This window comes from Vipera ursinii, assembly GCF_947247035.1.
Source record: "Vipera ursinii genome assembly, chromosome: 2".
Taxonomy (NCBI): Eukaryota; Metazoa; Chordata; class Lepidosauria; order Squamata; family Viperidae; genus Vipera; species Vipera ursinii.
The window spans coordinates 255,355,888-255,378,531 of record NC_139513.1 but is presented as its reverse complement, the minus strand read 5'-3'; the positions used below and the strand labels follow the sequence as shown (position 1 = coordinate 255,378,531).

The 22,644-nt window shown below is 35.6% G+C and overlaps 1 protein-coding gene across 1 annotated transcript in view; it reads left to right on the top strand.

Moving 5' to 3' along the window:
* The window catches only part of ADGRV1 (adhesion G protein-coupled receptor V1), a gene marked incomplete at its 5' end in the record, with an annotated part of 249,459 nt that overhangs the window by 7,970 nt on the left and 218,845 nt on the right, over positions 1-22,644 (top strand). Inside the window, 13 exons of the mRNA XM_083351665.1 lie at positions 3,130-3,243; positions 3,613-4,178; positions 6,025-6,295; positions 7,089-7,418; positions 10,826-11,002; positions 11,525-11,748; positions 15,568-15,694; positions 15,792-15,977; positions 18,655-18,835; positions 19,559-19,722; positions 20,120-20,243; positions 21,086-21,349; positions 22,223-22,349. Of these exons, the coding sequence (XP_083207791.1) occupies positions 3,130-3,243; positions 3,613-4,178; positions 6,025-6,295; positions 7,089-7,418; positions 10,826-11,002; positions 11,525-11,748; positions 15,568-15,694; positions 15,792-15,977; positions 18,655-18,835; positions 19,559-19,722; positions 20,120-20,243; positions 21,086-21,349; positions 22,223-22,349 (2,855 nt within the window). The remainder of the gene's footprint in view (positions 1-3,129; positions 3,244-3,612; positions 4,179-6,024; positions 6,296-7,088; positions 7,419-10,825; positions 11,003-11,524; positions 11,749-15,567; positions 15,695-15,791; positions 15,978-18,654; positions 18,836-19,558; positions 19,723-20,119; positions 20,244-21,085; positions 21,350-22,222; positions 22,350-22,644) is intronic.

Sequence of the window (22,644 nt, the reverse complement as noted above, 5' to 3'; positions counted from 1 at the left end):
AGAAGTTGCAACTGCAGGTTGAACTTCAAGGCGTTCCATGTAAAATAGAACTGGACACAGGCTCTGCTGTGTCCATTATCTCCATTGGAACTTTTCGGCACATTTGCAGCCATAGTAACAGATGGGTCAAGCTACGACCATCTAATATCCTACTTACCGACTTCCAGAATTCCAGAGTGGCGGTCAAGGGTGAGGCCACACTTGCGGTGAAGTTCAAGGGGTTTTCAGGCCTGCTAGATGTTGTTGTGGTAGATAGCCAATGAACGAGCCTCATAGGGCTCGATTGGTTCGATGCATTGGGCATTCAGGTCACCGGCATTCACCGGACTCAAACAACAGATTTGTCTTCTGTCTGCAAGGAATTTGCAGATGTTTTTGGCCCAAGTTTGGGAGAGTACAAGGGTACTCCGATAGCTTTTAAACTTAATCCCCAGGTTGCGCCAATTTGGGTTAAGCCCCACCGTCTGTCATTTGTGTTAAAGCATAAAATTGATGCAAAGCTGGACAAGCTAGTTAGTCAGGGGGCTTTAGAGCCTGTAGACAGTGGGGAGTGGGAGACCCCCATTGTAACGCTACTCAAGGCCAATGGAGAGGTACGAATATGTGCTGACTACAAGTCTACCATTAACTGGGCACTACAGCAGCATGCATACCCCGTCCCAGTTGTCAGCCATATTCTAGCGTCGTTGCAAGGAGGCCGTGTGTTGGCTAAATTAGATTTAATGCAGGCCTACCAACAGCTGCCGGTGGATGAGGCCATGGCAGCTGCACAAACGATTGTCACACACAGGGTGGCCTTCAAGGTAAAGCGCCTTCAATTCGGGGTAAGTGTAGCCTCAGGGATTTTTCAGGGGATCATGGAGCGCACGCTCAAGGGCATTCCAGGGGTCTGCCCCTACTTCATTACCAGAGAGTCCACAGAAGTTCTGGCTGAGTGGCTTAAAGCCATCCTTCACCGGTTCCGTGCCGTGGGACTTAGATTAAGGAAAGACAAATGTAAGATTGGGGTTCCATCCAGAGAATTCCTTGGGTTTAGAATCGATGCCAAGGGCATCCATTCTGCAGAGTCAAAGCTGAAAGCAATTCAGCTGGCACCAAGCCCTAGGTCCAAGGGAGAGCTTCAAGCCTTCTTGGGCCTCCTGAATTTTTATCATTCATTCCTCCCCAACAAGGCCGCAGTGGCAGAAGCACTACACTGGCTCTTAGACAAAAACTCCCCATGGCAGTGGACCAAGCTCCACGAAAGGAGTTTTCAGGCAATCAAGACGTTGTTGTCCTCAAACTCGGTGCTCACGTTCTTTAATGAAAAGCTGCCAATTTGCATCGCGTGTGATGCATCCCCATACGGGGTTGGAGCTGTGCTGAGTCACTTGTCGGCAGATGGGAGACAGTCACCCATCACCTATTACTCGAGGACCTTGTCCTCAGCGGAGTGCAACTATGCGCAAATCAACAAAGAGGCCTTGGCCATCGTGGCCAGGGTTAAGAAGTTCCATGACTATTTATATGGGAGGCAGTTCACAGTCTTTACTGACCACAAGCCCTTGTTAGCTTGTTCACAATGGACAACCAAAAAGTTTGAATCATTGTGGTAAATGAATTTGACATTTCTTAAATTTATTTATTATTTATTTATTATTTGGATTTATATACCGCCCCTCTCCCAAGGGACTCGGGGCAGTGTACAGGGCAATTAAACACTATATACAACACATAATATACAAAAATTAAAATGAAATTAAACCAATAGCCCTAAACAATAAAACACATTTTAAAATTTAAAATTTTTAAAATTTAAGATCTAAATGAAGTAGAGCTTGCCATTTCCAAATGTTCCTTAGTATTTTCATTTTCAGGCTAGTTGCCTGACCAGATCACTGTAATCAGATCATTATTATCCGTCCTGTCCTGTCCTGCTGAAGTTGGGTTGTGAGCTCTTGGAGTATTCAGCATGCCCAGGATAATATTGCTTCTAAATTGTATTATGGCAGGGGTGTCAAACTCACAACATCATGTGACATGTCGTGATGTATTGTGACTTTTTTGCCATTGCCAGCAATGGGGTGAGTGCAGTTTTGCTATGATGCATCCGGCCTTGGGCCTTGGGCTGGCAGTTTGACACCCCTGTATTATGGGAACAAATAAGATTTTCCTAGTAAGAATCGGGTTTTCAGGACCAGAAACATACTGAGAAAGACATATATTGATGTAATAGTTTCACTTGTGATCTGACATTCTGTGCTGGACTTGATAAACTTGATCTTTCAGCCAAAGCTACAGAGATTTAAACTGACCTTGTTTGGAGCTATAAAGTCTGACACACTAGTGGTTTTAAATTCTGCTCCCTTTTTTATCCAGTAAGGATCTTAGGAGGTAAACAGCTTTTAGAATTGGTGAATCAGGTCAAAGTCAGTTTTTGCCATTTCCAGATGTGGAATCTAATAATTCCTGTTTTTGTGAGTAGGTATTTGGAGAAATCCTTTTTGGCTGTAAGCAAGATACATTTCAGAATCATAAGAATTCCATAAATTTCTGAATCATAAGAATTTTTAGGCAAATGCTATAAAAATGTCACAAATTAGCTTTATTCTACAAAAGTATAAATAACCAATTTTTGATAGATCCTCATCAAGTTTATATTAGCCTTTAAAAAAACAATTTCTACTTCATAAACCCCTTAAAAAGGCCACATAATAATTAAAACTCTTCTTCCTTCTTGCATTTTGAATTTATATGGGATTTGGTATGAGTTCCTCAGAATAGTATTTGATTCAAACTGCCTGCATGTATTAAATACATCTCCTGATTCTTAACGTATTAGAAGAATTGCCATTTTTATTTTTGTTTTATACGTGTGTTCTACAGCAACAGTTGAAAATGTATAAAACTACCTTGTGGATAAATATGGATACTTTTAACTATTGTACCTCCACTTTGAAGAACCAGTTCCTAATATTTTTGAATTACTGTTATTTATGTAGTCCTCAGGTTTCCTTCAGAAATGATTGTCCAGCCATTTTGGAAGAGATTTGTTTTCTGAACATGTTAATTGTTGAAGTTAACAATCTGTATTTTAAATTGATATAACAACTCAGTGCTTCTATTAAACAGCTTCAGCTTTCTTCATAGGTACAAGGTGGCCCAAATTCTCCTGAAGAAGATTTGAGTCCAGTAAAGGGAAATATAACTTTTTCACCTGGCACAGCTGTCTTGATTTATAACTTATTTGTTCTTGATGACCAGGTAAAGATATATATCAATTGTATTTGCCCATTTGAGCAATTAGTAAATTAACAAAAAAGAAAAAGATTAGTAGTGGAGTTATAGATTTTTTTTTTGGAAGGCTGTTGGTTTGCTTTCAAAGAAATTACAGTCTTTCAATTTTTTACCATCAAGCAATCCTTGTAATTAATATTTCACAAAGTTTCACAAGGGAAATAGGTGGCTGAATTTAGTGGCAAGAAAATAAATAAATAAATAAATAAATAAATAAATAAATAAATAAATAAATAAATAAATAAATAAATGTTTTTATCTATAAAGTACTAATTACATGAAACTGAATGAGAAATATAAATTATGTTTTAGTAATGCACGTCTTACTTATTCTAGGTATCAGAAAATGATGAAATATATATTATACATTTGAGAAGTGTGGAAGGGGGAGCTGAAATTAATATATCAAGAAATTCTGTTGAGATTATTATTAAAGCAAATGACAGTCCAGTGCGATTCGCTCAGAGTATTTATATGATACATGAAGAAGACGATATAATAGCAATCACTGTAGTTCGAGGAAAAGATGATGGTGGAAATAGAATTGGACCAGATGAAAATCAAGTTTCCATATGCTACATCATTGTAACTGGGAACTCTACACTACATGCACAGCTTAACTTAGACTTTCTAGATCTACAGCCAAATACCACTATAGTTTTCCCACCTCTAGTGCATGAATCTTACATTAAATTGAAAATATTTGATGATGCCATACCAGAAATTGCTGAGACATTTCATATCATGCTACTTAAAGACACTTTGCAAGGAGATGCCATTTTGAAAAATCCATCAATTGTCCAAGTTACCATTAAACCCAATGATAAGCCATATGGAGTACTATCCATCAATAGTATCTTGTTTACTCAGACAGTTGTTATCAATGAAGATCAAATGCTGAGGTACTGTATTACTTTCTCATTGTATTGATAATATTAAAATATATAATTTTGGTTTATAATGTAGCTAATTTTCTTAATTAAATACATCAATCAAACCACACTGACATTATTTTAATATCAGTGAAGTTTTTTTTCAGGATTTTCTAGTTTTTCTTTTACAGATTTGTAAAATGCTATTCTAAATGCTTACTTAATTAAGACTATTTTTAGATTGACTTTCATGAAAATGAATGGCCATATTCATAGAGACACATAAAAAAATAGGAAAAATGGGTAAATTAACCTTTTTTAAATTCCAGTCTTTAATCATTCAGAAAGAATATTGAAGTCAATGGCATTATAGTAAAGAAAAAGCTTTCTTCAAATAATAATATATAGAAGGTTTTGTAAAGAGAACCTTTCTAGAACATCTTAACACATGGTGAAAGTGGGATAGATTGATATTCTCCGTGTTTGGGTTCAAAGCTATTTGAGACCTTAAAGTTAAAACACAGTAATTAAAAACAGATATTGACTTAGGCCAAGAAATAAAGCAGTTAGGGATATTGGAAGGGGGGGGGGGGAAATCAAGATAGCTATTGAAACCATATTATCCCAAGTGATCAAAATAGCAACTGAACCATGTGACCTGGACCTGCTCCTTTTTAAACATTTTGATACTTCCTGCTGACTGTCCGTCAAAGCAGTGCAAAGTAAGCTTAATGAGATTCCATTTGGTGCATCAGAAAGTACACTTTTAATACAATATATAAACCAGAAGTTTATCAAAGCCTAACTAAATAGACATGTCTGGGTCAGTGGGTGGCATCAACATGGCAATGACAAAATATGCATCACAATGTTGCAGGGCAAACCACATGATTTACATACTTGCATGTAACGTTAGGATACAAGTACAAAAGGAGAGAATTCTGTCATGCAGTCACAATTCATGATTCATTATTCCTGGATCACTAACCTTTTTATTGAATAGCTATGCCTATCAGAAATAGTCATAAGTGAAAAGCTAGAAAATTTTAGGATCAAATACACAGAATGATTGAGAGGATTTTAAAGATTAACATTCGGTTGTAACCAGAACTTCTCCACCCAGGACTGATGGATAAACACTTAGAAAAAAGCCATGGAACATTTTTTATATATGATAACTGCAGTAAGCTGAAAAGATTTGGTAATGTCTACAACAGAGGAAGGTTTGGTGAACATTATGAGGCTCTATGGATGGCAAAATTTACTTGTTTGATTAGAGGAAAAAAAACTACATTTATCGGTGACTGGAAACCCTTTATGGTCTTTTTTCATGAAAAAAGAAAAAAATGAACTTATGATTAATGGTTTTATGATTAGACAAGGTAGTTTATGGAAGGAAGAGAGTCATGATGTAATGTTAGAAATAAAAGTTAAAATACAATTGACAGATCAGAAACCACTTCTTTATATCTTTATATTTTTCTTTCTTTTTTCATCTTTTTCCTTTCTTTTTTCATCTTTTTTATTTCTTTCTTTCTCTTTTTCTTTGCTGCTCTATTTAATTTTATTCTTACCATTATCAAAATTCTCAGTAACAATTGTGGCTGTGTGCATTCATAGGTAGAGCTTATAGCTTCAGTGACATAAATTGAAAGTAATGAAACTGTGCAATGCTTTGTAAGAAACTTTGGAAAATATAGAAGTATGAAAACAATACCTTCCTGAAACTCTGCCTTCATGTTCTAACATGTTCCAAAGCACCTGTTTCAAATCAAATCTAAAGCATTTTAGAGGCCTAGAATGGAGTCAGTATTGCAACTGGTCCCAGTCAATGTTACACATATTAACTCTTGTTAATTCTTTCTGCATCTTGTAGTTATGAAGGCATCACTGTTGTAAGGAATGGTGGAACACATGGAAATATTTCAGTTTCCTGGATTATAACTCGTAATAGCACAGATCCTTCACCTGTGACAACAGATCTCACTCCAGACTCAGGGGTGTTACATTTTGCTCAAGGGCAGTTATTGGCATCCCTCCATCTGAATATCACTGATGATGATATCCCTGAAGAAGCAGAGCCATATTTGCTTCAAATTTTAGATGATACAATACAAGGAGGGGCAGAAGTGAGTGACCCAGCTGAGGTAAGTCTACATTTATTTTTCTAAAAAGCTGCAAGCACTGAGACGGTGTTTAGTAGGGAAAAATAATGCTAAGATGTACCCAAGAATAGCCATCTTATTTTTAATCTATAAAATATTTACTAGAATAATATTGCAAGGATTATAAGTTGTTGTGTGCTTTCCTGTACTAGAGAAATTTTGATTGTGAGAAAGAAATGCTTTCTACTATGAGAGAATCCTATTTTTGGAAACTTATCAAAAATGATAGGGACAATAGAGTAGAATAGAATATATGGAATGTTAGATTTTTATGTAAACTGCATAGGAATGCTTAATGCTAAGATGTATAGTAGCTATTTCTCAATATCTACAAAAGTTTGCCTGCCTGCTAAAAAATTCTTGCTTTTAGTAACATAGTGTTAAGTGGTTTCTTGCTTTTAGACAATATCTAAATGCCTTTGGCTTGTGGGCAGAACATTTAAGAGTATAGTGATAAAGATATATCCTTAAGGTTTACATTTAAAACCCTTCGTGGTGGTATGGCCACTTATGTTGAAATGCTATTAGTAGCTCATTTCTAGCCAAATGTTGGAATGTGGGAGACCTCTGGATTTATGTCAATGTCTCTCATGTGCCTTCATATTAAATTATGTGCTAATGACAGTCATAATTACAACAGCAAATGTTGAGTTCTTAGACTTTATTATCATGAGAGCTAAAATATCAGTTAGAATCATATAAATGATGAGAAAATATAATTGGGATTGAATTAGAAATTTGTTTTTAACAAGAATTTTGTTTGTCCTTCTTGTAGCTTTTGTTCTACATTCAGGACAGTGATGATGTTTATGGTGTAATTCAGTTCTGTCACTTGGAGCATCAGAGGATAGAAAGCAGCCCAGATGGACGTTTTTTGTCCCTTAGCTTTGCAAGGCAAAGGGGAACTGTGGGAGACGTGAAGCTGTTTTATATTAACATGTATATTCCTTCTGGACCTGTGGATTCTGAACGAGCTAAAGAAGGTGTTTTAAACACTTCCAGAAGAAGTATTCTTTACTTTCCAGAAGGAAAACCCAATGACACCATTAAAGTACCAATAAGAAATGATGCATTTCTTCAAAATGGAGCCCATTTCTTAATACAGGTATATAAACTGTGTGCATAAAACTTACAAATAGTTTGTGATGCATAATATTATGTCACAACTGTTCAAAGAGATGTATCAGCAGTGCCATGATTTGCCATTCAAATAATCTGTATGTTCCTAATATCGAAATCGATTACTATTTTTTAAAACTTATCATATGAGAAAGAAATAATGACTTGCACTTCCCAATGCACAACTTTCCTGAAAATCAATTTCTGTGGCACTTATGTTTATATAAAACTCGTCAGTTGATGAGTGGGGAAAATTATGTGTGGGATTCAAAGCAAGTGAATTTGAAGAAAATGGGAAGGGATTGAAAAAGTGAGAAATATTTTTTTATTATTATTAACACAACAATATTTTGAATGGATTATTTTTTGATATATCTCAAGAGTTGTGAAAACGTTATGGTCTTGTATATATGTCAGGACTCTTCTTGATTTCCAAGTGTTATAGCCAGACTGTGGTGCACAGAGAGATGGGAAGTAAAGAAAAAGTTCCAGGTTTTCTTTATCAGTGAAGAAGGCACTTCCACACAGCTCCATTTCTATTTCTCTGTCTCATCAAAGTGTATGAAAGCCAGCCATAGAATTGTCTTTACTCCTGTAAAATTTGGAAGGCTGAGAACAAGCAGCAGCGTAACTGATCGATGCTTCCTCTCACTTAGGAATAGTGTAAAAAATTACCTTCCAGTCAGCATCCTGCCTTACAGGCTAAAGAGAAAGAAAAAAAAAGCACCTGGAATACTGCATTCAGTTTTGGTCACCACATGACAAAAAAGATGTTGAGACTTTGGAAAAAGCGTAAAGAAGAACAACTAAGATGATTAAAGGCCTGGAGACTAATACATATGAAGAACAGTTGCAGGATTTGGGTATGGCCAGTCTAGAAAAAAAAAGGTCTAGGAGTGACATGTTGGCAGGATTCCAATATTTGAGAGGCTGCCACAAGAAAGAGGGGGTCAAAGAACCAGAAGGCAAGAAAACTAATTGAGGAGAGAAGCAACCTGGAATTAAAGGGAAACTTCCTAACAGTGAGGGCAATTAACCAGTGGAACAGCTTGTCTTCAGACGTTATGGGTGCTTCATCACTAGAGGTTTTTAAGAAGAGACTGGACAGTCACTTGTCTGAAATAGTATAGGGTCTCCTGCTTGAGCAGTGGACTGGACTAGAAGACCTCCAAGGTCCCTTCCAGCTCTATTCTGTTTGATATATCATCAAGTTGTTGTCAACTTATGGCAACCATATAAATAGGTTTTCTCCATGATGATCTATCCTTAACCTAGTGCTTCAGCTCTTCCAGCAGGTCCCATATCACCATTGTAACTGAGTCTGTCCACCTTGTTGCTGGTCATCCTCTTCTCTTTCCTTCTGTATTTCCCAGCATGAGAGCCTTCTCCAGAGAGCTACGTCCTTACATGTTGTTGTTGTTGTTAGTTGCGAAGTCGTGTCCGACCCATCGTGACCCTATGGACAATGTTCCTCCAGGCCTTCCTGTCCTCTACCATCTTTTGGAGTCCATCTAGGCTCACGCCTACTGCTTCAGTGACTCCATCCAGCCACCTCATTCTCTGTCGTCCCCTTCTTCTATTGCCCTCAATCTTTCCCAGCATTAGGCTCTTCTCCAGGGAGTCCTTCCTTCTCATTAGGTGGCCAAAGTATTTGAGTTTTAGCTTCAGGATCTGGCCTTCTAAAGAGCAATCAGGGTTGATCTCCTCTAGGACTTACCGGTTTGATCGCCTTGCAGTCCAAGGGACTCGCAGGAGTCTTCTCCAGCACCATAGTTCAAAGGCTTCAATTCTTTGGCGCTCAGCCTTTCTTATGGTCCAACTTTCACTGCCATACATTGCAACTGGGAAGACCATAGCCTTGACTATACACACTTTTGTTGACAGGGTGATGTCCTTACATACAATAATATGTTCCAAATAAGATAATTAGAGCCTGGTCATTTGCGCCTTGAGTGAGAATTTTTGGTTCATGATCCATATGTTTCTTTTCTTGTCTACCTATAGTATTTTCAGGATTCTATGACAGCAAAATTCAAAAGTCTTAATATTTTTTCTATCTTGCTTCTTCATAGTACAACTTTAACTTTTTTTTAAATTCCATTTATATCCCGCCCTTCTCCGAAGACTCAGGGCGGCTTACAAGCTTAGCAGTAGCCTTCATTCTATGTATATGCCTGCTTATTAGGGCTTTCACACACCCCCTAAGCGGCATTATTACAAAGTCAGCTTAATTGCCCCCAACAATCTGGGTCCTCATTTTACCTACCTCGGAAGGATGGAAGGCTGAGTCAACCTTGAGCCTGGTAGGATGCGAACCTGCACTAATTGCAGGCAGCTGGTGTTACTTAAGGAGGCATTAGCCCACTGCTCCACCAAACTTCCATTGAATGTCATAGGGAATACCATGGCTTGCATGAGTCTGATCTTTGTAGGTATGCAGGTAGTACTCCATTTTATGACCATTCATTTAAGAATGCTTTACAGCCCATAAAGCATTTCTAATCATCACAAAACTATCCTTGTGGGTCAGATTATTGTAATCTAGCTGCTTGGCAACCTGTTCAAATTTATGACTGTTGCTAAGTGTTTGGCAATCCTGTGATTACTATCTGCAATGACCACTTTGCTCAATTACCAAGATGAGGGACCCAATTGTGATCATAAATCAAGGACTACCTAAATATACATCACAGCATTTGACATGATTGATACACTCAAAGGCTTTTCTATAGGCAGTGAAGCACATAATGACTTCTTTTGTATATTCTTTAGCTTTCTCAATTATCTAAGAAGCATCTACTCCTGGATCATATTCTAATTTCCAGGCTTATTTCTATGTTATATTTACTTATTTATACGTCACTACATGGATCCAACCAGATTTTTTACTTGGCAAAAAGGTAGACGTGATTGGCTATTTCTTTCTTTTGAGATTGCACATGGTCCCCAATTTTCTATTTAGCCATTTATGGTTATAAGCTTTTTTTTTATTGGTCCCTCCATCTCAATGGTACTTAATTTTTACACTGGTTAATTTTTTTTTAATCCAAAAAATGTCTGCTATTCTTAGATAATTTTTAGATGACTTCCTATTTCTCTGTTTCTTTGTCAATGTAGTTGATTGAATATTAAATTTGTGCTGCTTGTACAAATATAGTGATCATGCTGTTAAAAATCTTTAATTCTGACAAGGATATTAACGTGTCTGTTATAATTAAGGTAAAAGCTTGACTGTTTTCATTTTTGGATCACAAAACCTTTTTTTAATGTATTGAATATTGATATAGCAAAAAGTAAAGCTCCAGTCTAATAAGGCATACTTATAAGTAACAGCTAGAATCTATTGCATGTCTATTAATAACAGAAAATTTTAAAATCTTTTTCTTATTTCAGCTTGAAAAAGTTGAATTAATGAATATTATTCCTCGAATTCCTTCTATAAGTCCTCGATTAGGTGAAATTAAAAATGTATCGTTAAGAATTACACCTGATATAGCAAATGGAGAAATTGGCTTTATCAGCAACCTTCCAATAATTTTACTTGAGCCAGAAGATTCTCTTTTTGCAGTAGTAAGTCAATCTTTCTATACCTTGCTCTTATAAATTAAGCAAAGTATTCAGAAAACTATTCAGCACATATTTTAATGCAGGAATGTTTTGTAACATGTATATGAAATATTTCTAATGTAATCATAGCCCTGAAATGAATGATTATTTTAGCAACTCTAAATCATACTTTTAAACTGAAGTTTAGAATTCATTTGTTCTTAACTATGAAAAGTCTTGTCAGCATTTAAAATTGTGAGTTTTGTAGATATAATAAAATTGTACTTTTTTTACTACAGCTAAAATCAAGCCCAACTTTTTTTTCCTCATAATTTCATGGTGATAATCAAGCTGACAGTGTTTAAAGAACTACTTTATCAATTACTTTTATTTTTTTATTATGCACAAAAATGTTGCAGGATAAATAAACTGAGGACAAATATGTACATATGACCTCAGTTTCAGAAATACGCTGTAAAATTTTAGATCTCTTACAGCTTGGAAAATCAAGGCTTGCAAAGGTTACAAGTTTGGTATTTGTTCTAGAGCTCCATTCCTTTGCATCGAGATGGGACAGATGGACAAGCCACTGTATTCTGGAGCCTTACACCTACAGGCCTCAATACAAAAGCTGTGACTATTGATGACATATGGCCTTTTTCTGGTTCAGTTCTGTTTTTATCTGGACAAAGTGACACAGCAATCAACATTACTATTCAAGCGGATGACATACCTGAAATGAATGAGACCCTAACTTTATCATTAGACAGGTACTCTTTGATAATTGAAAAAAAAAACCAAATTAACATAATGCTTTCTCCCGATGCAGTAGTATAAAAGGCTTATATAAAACTTAACCATAATATAATAGATGATACGTATTTAAACTGTAATTTTAGGCATACTAACTTGGCATTCAGTCCAGAAAGCACAATGGGATTCACAAGAGTGGCATCTAGGCCACCTGACTATTAGCTGATCACAATTTAATTCTTTTCTTGGGGAGGATATGTTCAGGTACAATTTGACAGCATCTTTTACTAAATTATTTGCTGTTTTTACATTTCTGCAGAGTAAATTTAAGCATTTTATCTGATTAATCTTTCTTTTACTTCACACTTAAACTGAACCTACATAGTTTAATAATTTATAGATATATAAATTAACAATATTACCTAATTATGCTATTGTACTTTGAACTATATTTTATCATTTATCTGATCTTGTAGAAACATACAGTTTTACTTATAACTCAGTAATTTTACTCTGGTCTTTGACTAGAATAAAGTTTTTTGTTTTTTTCTTTTACTTTATGTCTAATTTGTTTATAAAGTGGCCATCAAAAAATATCTGATTTGAACTTTTTTTAATTGAAATGGTAAAAAAGCAAAGTTTCAGTCAGATGTCCTCTCAGTCATGCCTGATTCTGGGATAATCTTTTTTTTTATTGAAAAGTTTTTCAATACATTTTATCTTTAACAAAACAACCCCTCCCCACCCACCCCTTCCCAACCCAACCCAACCCTTCCCCCCTCCCCTTCCCCCCTCCCCAACTTCCCAGAGCTAAATACAAGGTATAAAAGTAGAAACAATCACAAACTACCATATGCTAACAACAATGAACTATTAGGTCTATCGCACTTTAGCTCTTATAAAATGACTACAAGATTCTGGGATAATCTTGAAAATGAAAACAAACTGTGCTAATATCATAAAAATAAAGATAATTATTGGGTTGTTAAGTTTTAGCAGAAATGACATTGATAGACACTGTAAACTAAAGATACATGTCATTAAGCTTTTAGCTCAAGTATAGTATAGCTTTTAGCTTGATATCATATAGCACAAACTGCCAGCCTGTGGGCTGGTTGCATCAAGTGGAGGCCGTGCCCACTCCAGTTCCAGCAATGCAAAAAAAGTCATGATACATCGGGACACATCACGTGACACGACAAGTTTGACATCCGTGATATAGCATAAGTTAATTTCATAAGAGGGAAGCATGATGTAAATGTATATATTGCTTTGCTTTTACCTAGAATTTACATCTCCAAAACTATATTCGCCGTATGCAGTTGTTCCACTTATCTTTATGTTCTTGCTTCTATATTATGAATGTGTAATGATTATGTCATCTATAAAGATGATATATTCCATATTTCTAAAATGCTTGCTCATCTTCCTCCTCCCAGATGAATCCTTACTTTTCTGTGTTTTCTCAACTGTTGTATTTGTAAAAGTTTTCCTAATGTAGTGAGAACTCACATTTCTATGAAAGAATTCTAAACCACAGAAATAGAGATTGCAATTTATAATTAATCAAGGGAACTGTTGTTTTAGAATTTTAAGGGAAGGATTAAAAGTTTTATTTCATTTCAGGGTTTTTTAGGGAAAAAAATCATTCTTTGTTCAGTTCTAACTTTTTGTTTTTAGATGAAATTATTATAAGCTTGGAAATGTTTTTCTCATTTGTATTATTCTTATCATTAGTTTATTAATACACACACATACACCCATTAATACAATGTTAGACAAAGGCAACCTCTGTCCTTCGTTAGCTTGCACAATTACTAGGACTGTTTAGTAGATTGACAGGTGCTGGAGGCAATACACTTACACACAAAACAGACTTTTTTAGTCTGATCCAAAGCACTGAGTACTTACAAGTAGTCCTGAATGAAAATGGACTCAACTGTTGGGCTTCTATTCCTGAACACTGTACTAGGGCAGCCAGCAACTAACTCTTTGAGCAATGCTGTAATGAAGGGCTTAAAGAGTCCTTGACATCCCAATTGGTCATGGGGTCATCTGAATTACAAGTGCAAATTCCTGAACCTCTTGCTAGCATTGCTGGAACAAGGATTCCCATAAATAAACAGTAGGTCTCTGAAAAGTGCTGTATTATAATCTTTCATTTGATTTCCACCATCTAAAGAACTCTCATACAAAGAACTTGGCCAACAGTGGTTTTATTTCTGTCCCCCATTTCTTTCTCTCCACATTGACAGGGTAGAGACAGAAAGGTTTGTCGTGTACTTTGGGTAAGTGCCGCAAGCTGTGTCTTTCTTTTCAGTGAACTAGCTTTTTTGTTTCGGAAGTGGTTGGTCTGGACAGGAATCTCCTTTGGTTTTTGTTTCTGCCTTGCAAGCCTTCTCAGGGAAAGCATGCTGTTTAGTGCCCCTTAGTAACATGTCTTGGTGGATTGAAAACATTTTTGGGAGGAGTGGGGATTCTAACAACAACAATAATGGTTACAATTGCATGGCTTGATGTTTGAAGATAGTCCAGAACAGTAGATGGCTTGAAAAACCTGTACCCCAAATCTCTTTTCACTGAGCTGTAGGAACCAAGTACAAAAAAAGGATTATTTACAGAAGCCTTTAATCAAATCATACTTTTTCATTGCAGCAATTGAATCATGTATGGCACAATTCAATGAATGCTGTTTATTTAGAAGCAAAATGGCTGCATTCAGTATGACTCATCCTTAGATAAAAGTGTATAGGTTGCACACTTAGAAAAGGAACCCGCACACATTAGTACAACAGGCTTTTAAAACAGACTACTGTTACATGTAAATTGTAGTTTTTATGCAATCTGGCATATAATTAGGAACGTGAAGTAATATTTAACTAGATTTAAATTAAATACTTGTACACAAAAGTCCTGGCAGTGAAGCAATTAAACTTAGTTCTATTTGCCAGGCTTTACTGAACTGGAAACAGTCAGTGGTTAAATAAATTTTCTCTTTGGAGTGTCCACAGATTAAGAACAAGTCAAGATGGCAACTGTAATTGTCTGCCTAAAGCTTCACCTGTTTTTTTAATGTGTGTTGTACACATGGACTTCTCTGTTTTGCTATGTAATGTGCAATCTGTTTTCTAAAATCCAAATAATCCTCAGAGAGGATTCTTTATGTGATAATGGAATACTGAGAAACATTTTAATTGATTACTGTAAGTATTAGCAGACTGTTTTCTGACAAATTACACTGTCAGTGTAAAAGAGATTTTTTTTCCCCTTAGGCAATGTTTGCATACCTTTGGTAGAGAAACAGTTTTACCTACTTCCTGAATGAAGCCAGTTCAGGACAAGCCTTTTTTGAGTGGGATGGGGGAGGACAAAAATCCCAGTTGGCAGTGGTGGAGTAAAGAACCCCTAATGCTTTATAATTACAGTGACCATATTATAAAGAACAATCCTTCACTTTATTAATTTTTCAAAAACTCACTTTTGTCTTTCATTTTGGTCATTTAACTTTTACTATGTAAAAAGTACCATTTAATGCACAGTTTTTCACATTCATGAACTGAATTTTTTAAACTAAATTTATACATACTATTTGATTTTATATACTTTTTATTAGAATACAATTTTTGGTTTTGCTCATGAATTTTCCATTGTAAAGCATTATGCTATGAATATATACATTCCTATATTTCTTATGAATATCTTTTGGATTTTTCAGGTTTGTCCTTTATTTTTTTCCAAAAATATATGGTCACTATATTTATACTTTACCATAGGCGTTGGTCCATTTAATTGCAAGCAATCTGCATATTACATATGCATTCAATTTTTTTCTTCAGTGTGAATGTGGAAAATCAAATCCTGAAATCTGGATATACTAGTCGCAAATTGATCATTCCAGAAAATGATGACCCTGGAGGAGTGTTTGAGTTTGCTTCATCTTCCAGAGGTCCCTACAGGATAAAGGTAAATATTCATATTTGAATTTGAAGAGAGCCATATCCTATATCAATACTGATCTTTTGCATTCCATTTTTGAAAAAAAAATAATTTTATTTTACAGGAAGGAGAATCTGTTGAACTCCAGATTGTCCGTTCTAGAGGAGCACTTATGGAGCAATTTCTACGCTACACTATAGAGCCAAGAGACAGCAATGAGTTCTATGGAAATACAGGAGTTTTGGAGTTTAAACCTGGGGAAAGAGAAATTAAAATTACTTTGCTAACAAGGATGGATGAGATTCCAGAGGTAAAAAAAGGAGGGGAAAACTACTGATGTCCCTTTTAGTCTAATAGTAACCAATATGGTTTAATGGATCCTGTTGGGACTGATCTTGAGGCTCTGATCCATGGGTTAATTGAGGCCCTCACCACTGCCTGAATAAAGGAGTGTCCATGGTCTTGGATTGTGATTTGTGGCCGCTCTACGTCCATAAATCCCAGAAAAAATTCTTGTCATTCTGACTCACTCTAAGATAGATTCCAGCGAGGTATGTCCCTTGGAGATGACTAAGACGTGTTCTTAGCTGAGAAGGTTTGAATCTATTGGACTTGAGCAATTTGAAATGCTACACAAATAGTCCTCACTCAGTAATCACAATTGGGACTAGCAACTCCTTTGCTAAGTGACACAGTTGTTAACTGAAACATCATGTCACTATGAAGGGCTTATAACTTCATTTCTCCTAGGTTGTTAAGTGAGTCGACTCAGTTGTGAACATGATTTAAAATTTTACTTCCATCCTCTCTATTAACTCTGCTTGTGTCAAACCAATCTGCAAAGCATACAAATAGCAGTCAAGGACCGCAGGAAGCTGCAATGATTGTAAATACATGCTGGCTAGGATGCACCTTAATTATAACCATGTAACTACAGGATACTCTAATGGTAATAAATGGGAAGATTGGTTGCAAAGCTTTTGTTTACACTATTGTAATTTGAATGATTATTAAATGAGGCAGTTGGTAAGTGAGGCCAACCTGTAAGTGCGACCACCTTTATATTTTTATCCAGTCTCTAACCTTCGGTTATTAGAAAAGGTTATTGAAAAAAATAGTCTGCCTACAGCTACAAAAGGCCTTGGATGAAATGAATATTGTTCTTCTTTATGAATCAGATAACAGCGTTGATATTGCATTGATCATACTTAAAAATGATTTGCAGTGGGATTGGGATGGAGGTAGTGCATCTATCCTAGCATTACTTGATTTCTCAGCAGGTTTTGGTATCTTTGATTATGGTATCCTTCTGCACTGGCTTCAGAGTTTAGGTATTTTCAAGTAGTGTTATCCTGGTACACTCCCTTATTCCTTGCAATTTCTAGTTGGTGTTGTTGGAGGAAAGAAGTCTAGTCCAGTCAAATCCTAGATTTCTAGTCCAGTCAAATCCTAGGGCCCCGCAGGACTCTATTCTCCCTCCATTCTACATGAAACTGCTGGACAATGTTGTCTGTTGATACAGAGTCAGTGATGATACTCAGTTATAGATTTCCACCCAAGACCAAACAGGTTTTGCTGTCAGGTTTCTTTCCCAGTGTCTGTAAATTATGACCTACCTATGGGGTTAAGTAGTAATTTCCAATCCTCATACCTTAAAGTTATTTTCTATGACTGAAGAGAAATGTCATGTTTACCAGTTTTAAAGCTGAGTGCACTTTGAAGTACATTCACCTTTGTTCTGCTAGTCTTCCTTCAGTTAAATGTTCCTGGACTTGCAGCCAGAAAATATTACTGGTAGGAATTCACCAGGCTAGAAACCAGAAGAGTGTGAGTTCATCCTTTGTTAGGCATGAAAGCCAGTTGGGTGACCTTGGACCAGTCACTCTCTCAAAGCCCAACCCACCTCACAGGATTTTTGTGAAAAAAATAGGAGGAAAAAGAAGTATTAGGCATGTTTGCCACCTTATTTATACAAATAATAAAGGCAAGATATAAATAAAAAAATAAATCTATGAAACATAAGTATTGCATAGATTTTATTAATCAACATTCTGTGTGGAATTGAAATCACCATTCTCCACTAAAACAGAATGTCCATTAAATTAAAATAAAATTTTACACAGGCATAAAATGGCAAATATGTTTTTTGCATGTGTATTTTATGTACTGTATATTGTGCAGTACAGTATGAATAAAAAGGTGAATAGGATTTTATGAATGTGTAGAAGCATATAGAGCAGGGATGTCAAACTCAATTTCATTGAGGGCCGCATTAGCATTGCGGTTGCCCTCAGGGGGCCGGGTGGGTTTGGCCTGAGTGGGCGTGGCCTACTGGGTGGCTGTGGCTAAAGTGCGTATGGCCTACTGGGTGGGCATGGCCAACTCTACATCGTTTGCATCAAGGGTGCCTATGGGGGCCTGGGCAGGAGTGGGACAGATCTGAGGGTCTCTGGCAGGAGGAGGGTCTCTGGGCCAGGGCCAAGGCATTGGGGACCATTCCCTCACTGTTTCCAGGATGGCTTCACGGGCCGCATGAAACCACTTCACGGGCCGGATCTGGCCGCTGGGCCTTGTGTTTGACATGTCTGCTATAGAGCATGGACAGATTTTGTCCATTATATTGAAAATTCAAGACACTTAAAACCAAAGTATTATCTCGATTATACACAAAAGTAGGATATATCAATTGATCCATCACAGTATTTTTCTAATGTTCATCATTATTATGGAGGGATGCTTTATCTCTTCCAAAATATAACTTGATATCACTGAAATTGCACTAGGATTGTACTGTAGCAGAAAAGAAGTGTGAATGAATCATTAACCATTTTGAACTGGATTGAAAAATATGTGAATGCAGGCTTTTTTAAAAAAAAATAATAGTAAAAATCCACGCTAGTCAAGTTTGTAGCATTCATTCAAGTATCTATTCATTACTATGTTGCTAGTTCTGTCCCTATTGTTCTGATTCAGTTTCCCTGTTCTAGTTAGATGAATTTTATTCAGTGCTCCTCAGTAGCCATGGTGACCTGCCAAGTAAACTGGGAAATGCTACAAGAGTCAACATCACAATTCTGAAGAACAATGATCCACATGGAATTATTCAGTTTGTTGACAATATGCTCATAGTAACAATAAATGAAAGTAAAGCGGAAGATTTCTATGCTGGTAATTCATCATTGTTTTCTTGATATAAAAAGATTTTCATAAATGAGAAAGTATATGAGTATACTTTTAATAAGTAAACAAAACTGTTACCCTTTCTACTCTGTACAGTATTTACCAAAGTTCATCGTTTCTAACTTCTACCTGAGACACTAATATTACAAGAGTCATTGTGGCACAACTTTAATTATCATAATTAAGTTACACTTTATGGATTTAATATTTGGTATTGAATCAGGAGTATAGATATCTGGAATCAGTCATGGGAAGAGTTGACTTGCATTGCTGTTTCTCCAACTAAACCTTGGCATTCCCAATCAGCATAAACTATTTTCACAACAGCTAGTTTTACGTACTGTATTATGCTATGTTTTTTTTCTTTCTGTATTATGTATGTTATGAATCCAATCACTGTGCTGTATTGGTAATACTTAGATTTATGCTTTGCATATGTGAATCCAATCATGTGGCTAACAAATCATAGTCATAGCATTTAAACTATTAAACTCATTCAGTTGTACAACACTGACATCCAAAGTACTTTTTAATATGTATTTTGTAGGCAAAATAGTAATTTGGACATTTGTCATTGTTTCTAACGTAAATGTACCTATGTGACATTATAACTTAAAAAACAATCCTCATTTATATTAGTTTTATATTAAGTTTTTCTTACCTGTCTTGGATGTTATCTGATGAAGATATCTGTATACTTGTGTTTCAAAGCTGTTTTTAAAATAATAAGAAACCAAGGAACCTTTGGGAGCGTGAGTGTATCCTGGGCAACGAACTCAATTTCTACGAAAGATATTTTTCCAGACCAAGGAACAATTGTTTTTGGAAATGAGGAATTTTCAAAAGATATCACCATTTATTCAGTCCCTGATGAGGTAGTCATTTTTACAGTAATTATTAATTGTGGAAGAGGGGCAAATAAATTTATAACACAGGATGATGGTGATAATAATTCCAAGAGGAGTAACAATACAAGTACCGAGTATTCTCTAAACTTAAGTATGAAAGGTCAACAAAGATATACAGTACCTGCTTTCTTGAATGAGGACTCTGCTGAAACATTCCTTTTAGCTGATTAGCTGAAAACACTGAAATGGAATAATAAAAACAATATATCCTCTGGACCAGATTTAAATTATGTCTAATGGCTATATAAAATGTTTTATTCGTAAGATTTAAATTTCATTACTATTACTATGCAAGTATTCAATTAATGATTGAATTAATTTAATACTATTAATAAATAAATTTTGTGGGTTTTTTCCCCCCAAGATACCTGAAGAAATGGAGGTATTCATAATTAGTCTTTTCAATACGACAGGAGGTGCTAGCCTAGGAAATATAACCACAGCAACATTGCAGATCACAAAAAATGATTATCCAATTAACTTTGCAGGTTAGTGCCATTCTACTAGTTTATGTTTAAATACAAGAATAGTACCATTATAGGAAACTCTGGAGCCAAGAGTGAACATTTAAAACTGTATGAGTTATGCTTTGAACATTATTTTCCACAAATCTATGGCTAGAAACATTAATCATGGTTTATTTAACAAGTCTTTAGTAAAATAATTAATGCCTGGTTTGTCTCTTACCTATCCCAACTCTCTCTCTCTCTCTCTTTTACTTTAAAAAGCTGTTTTTGCCTTATGGATTGATTATAGTAGGACTGAATACTGTACTCTGATTTTTAGGTGTTATAATTTACATTTTTTTCACGTGTGTGTCCCTGAGTTTTTTTTAAATTGATTCCTGATGACTGTCTGAATGAATCCCTGCAGTTTTCTGGGCAAGATTTTTGGAGCTGGCTTGTCATTGTCTTCTTCCTAGAGCTGAGAGAGAGAGATTGGCCGAAAGTCACACAGCTGGCTTCATTTCAATTTCTCAGTGCATTTAACTATTCCATCAGACTGTCCCTCTTATAATTTTTCACACCTCAGTTAACATGGCCAATAATAAGAATGATTATGAGGTATGGTTCAGCAACATTGTCAAGATCAATCATCAACTTGGGGTTAGATTTTAGATGGGGTACAAAATCAAACAAAAGCAAGCTTGAAAATCACAGAAACAATGTGGATTCTTAATTATGATTGGCATAATCTATGTTTTAATGTGATATCACAAGCTAGGCACTAAAATTAATATAACAATTATTTAATATTAGTTTTTGAAAAGCAATGTATACATATTGATGTTTTGCATGCTTTTATACCTAATGACTTAATTATGTTTCAGATCCTGTTATTGTGAAGGTTCATGAAGGTGGCATTGCTGAATTTGTAGTTGTAAGAAATGACTCTGGTGCTGATGTTGTTTCTGTTTTATATGCCACTATTGATGGAAATGCCAATGCTGAAGAAGATTTCTTGTCTTGTGAAAAAAATGGAGTCCTTTGGTTTGATATTGGAATAAAAGAACAGAATATAACTATCTTTATCCATGATGATGATATTCCTGAATCAGATGAGGATTTTTATATAATTCTCTTCAACTCTACAGGTTCAAATTATTATTCAACCTATATAAACTAATCAACTGTTGTTTCTTTAGATTGTTTTCTGCCCCCTGATTGATATTATAGGCAATTAGGGATGCTTAGCCAATGCCTTTTGACATTCTTCACACCAAAGTGTAATATCTTTAAAGCCTGCAATATAGTCAAGGTATTCTCTGAAGGACCTAAAGGCAGGACAAGAAGCAATGGATGGAAGTTAATCAAGCAGAGAAGCAACCTAGAATTAGGGAGTAATTTCCTGATAGCTAGAACAATTAATCAGTAGAACAACTTGCTTCCAGAAGTTGTGAATGCTCCAACACTGGAAGTTTTTAAGAAGAGATGGGACAACCTTTTGTCTGAAATGGTATAGGGTTTCCTGCCTGAGCAAGGGGTTGGACTAGAAGACCTCCAAGGTCCATTCCAACTCTGTTATTCTATTCTGAGGCATATGTTTAGGGCTATTTATAATATAGCTTGTTCACCACTGTGACTAAAGTATAAAGTACATTGTATAGTTTCGTCTTGTTTTCTATTTTCATGCATTTTACTTTTAGAACCTATTTGGATAATCTATGAGTTTTGCAGGGAGAAGAAAGATTATACATATTGTACAGTATTATAAAATATTTCTTTGCTATATTTGGATTAACAAATTGGATAAAAATGTGTTTGGGCCTAAAATACCTATGTACCTGAAGACCCAAAGATGGGACAGATATACCAAGCAAGTGTTAGGGAAGTCATAATCACTTTTCTTCATAGTCAAAGGGAGAAGATTCACCTTTGAACCTGCTCTTAAGTATTTGGAATATTTGTGGAGATATGTTTTCTCCAGATACAATTCTATCTGTTTGTCTGTTTGTCATTTTTTTTAGGAGACACAGTTGTTTACAAACCTAGAATGGCAACAGTTATAATTGAAGCAAACGATGATCCAAATGGCATTTTTTTACTTGAGTCTACAGACAAAGCAGTAGAAGAAGGCAAAACCAATGACTTTTTGTAAGTAACTTTCAAGTAAATATCCATTGCCAATTCCACTAAGTATCTTGAATCATATTTTGAAATATTTTTCAGTGTGACTTACATTTTATGGTAGTTTTTACAACATGCAAATAGTGTTGTAAACAATTTTCATATCCACATTTAAATAAATGAAGAGTTTTAAACATTCACAAGGCAAAATTAAAAATGCAATTGTAGCTGAAATAAAAGCTGAAACTTCCCTGAGAGTTTACACTTCTAAATCTGAAAAATCCTAGTGGGAGATTTTTCGTCATCCTTTAGATTTAAATAA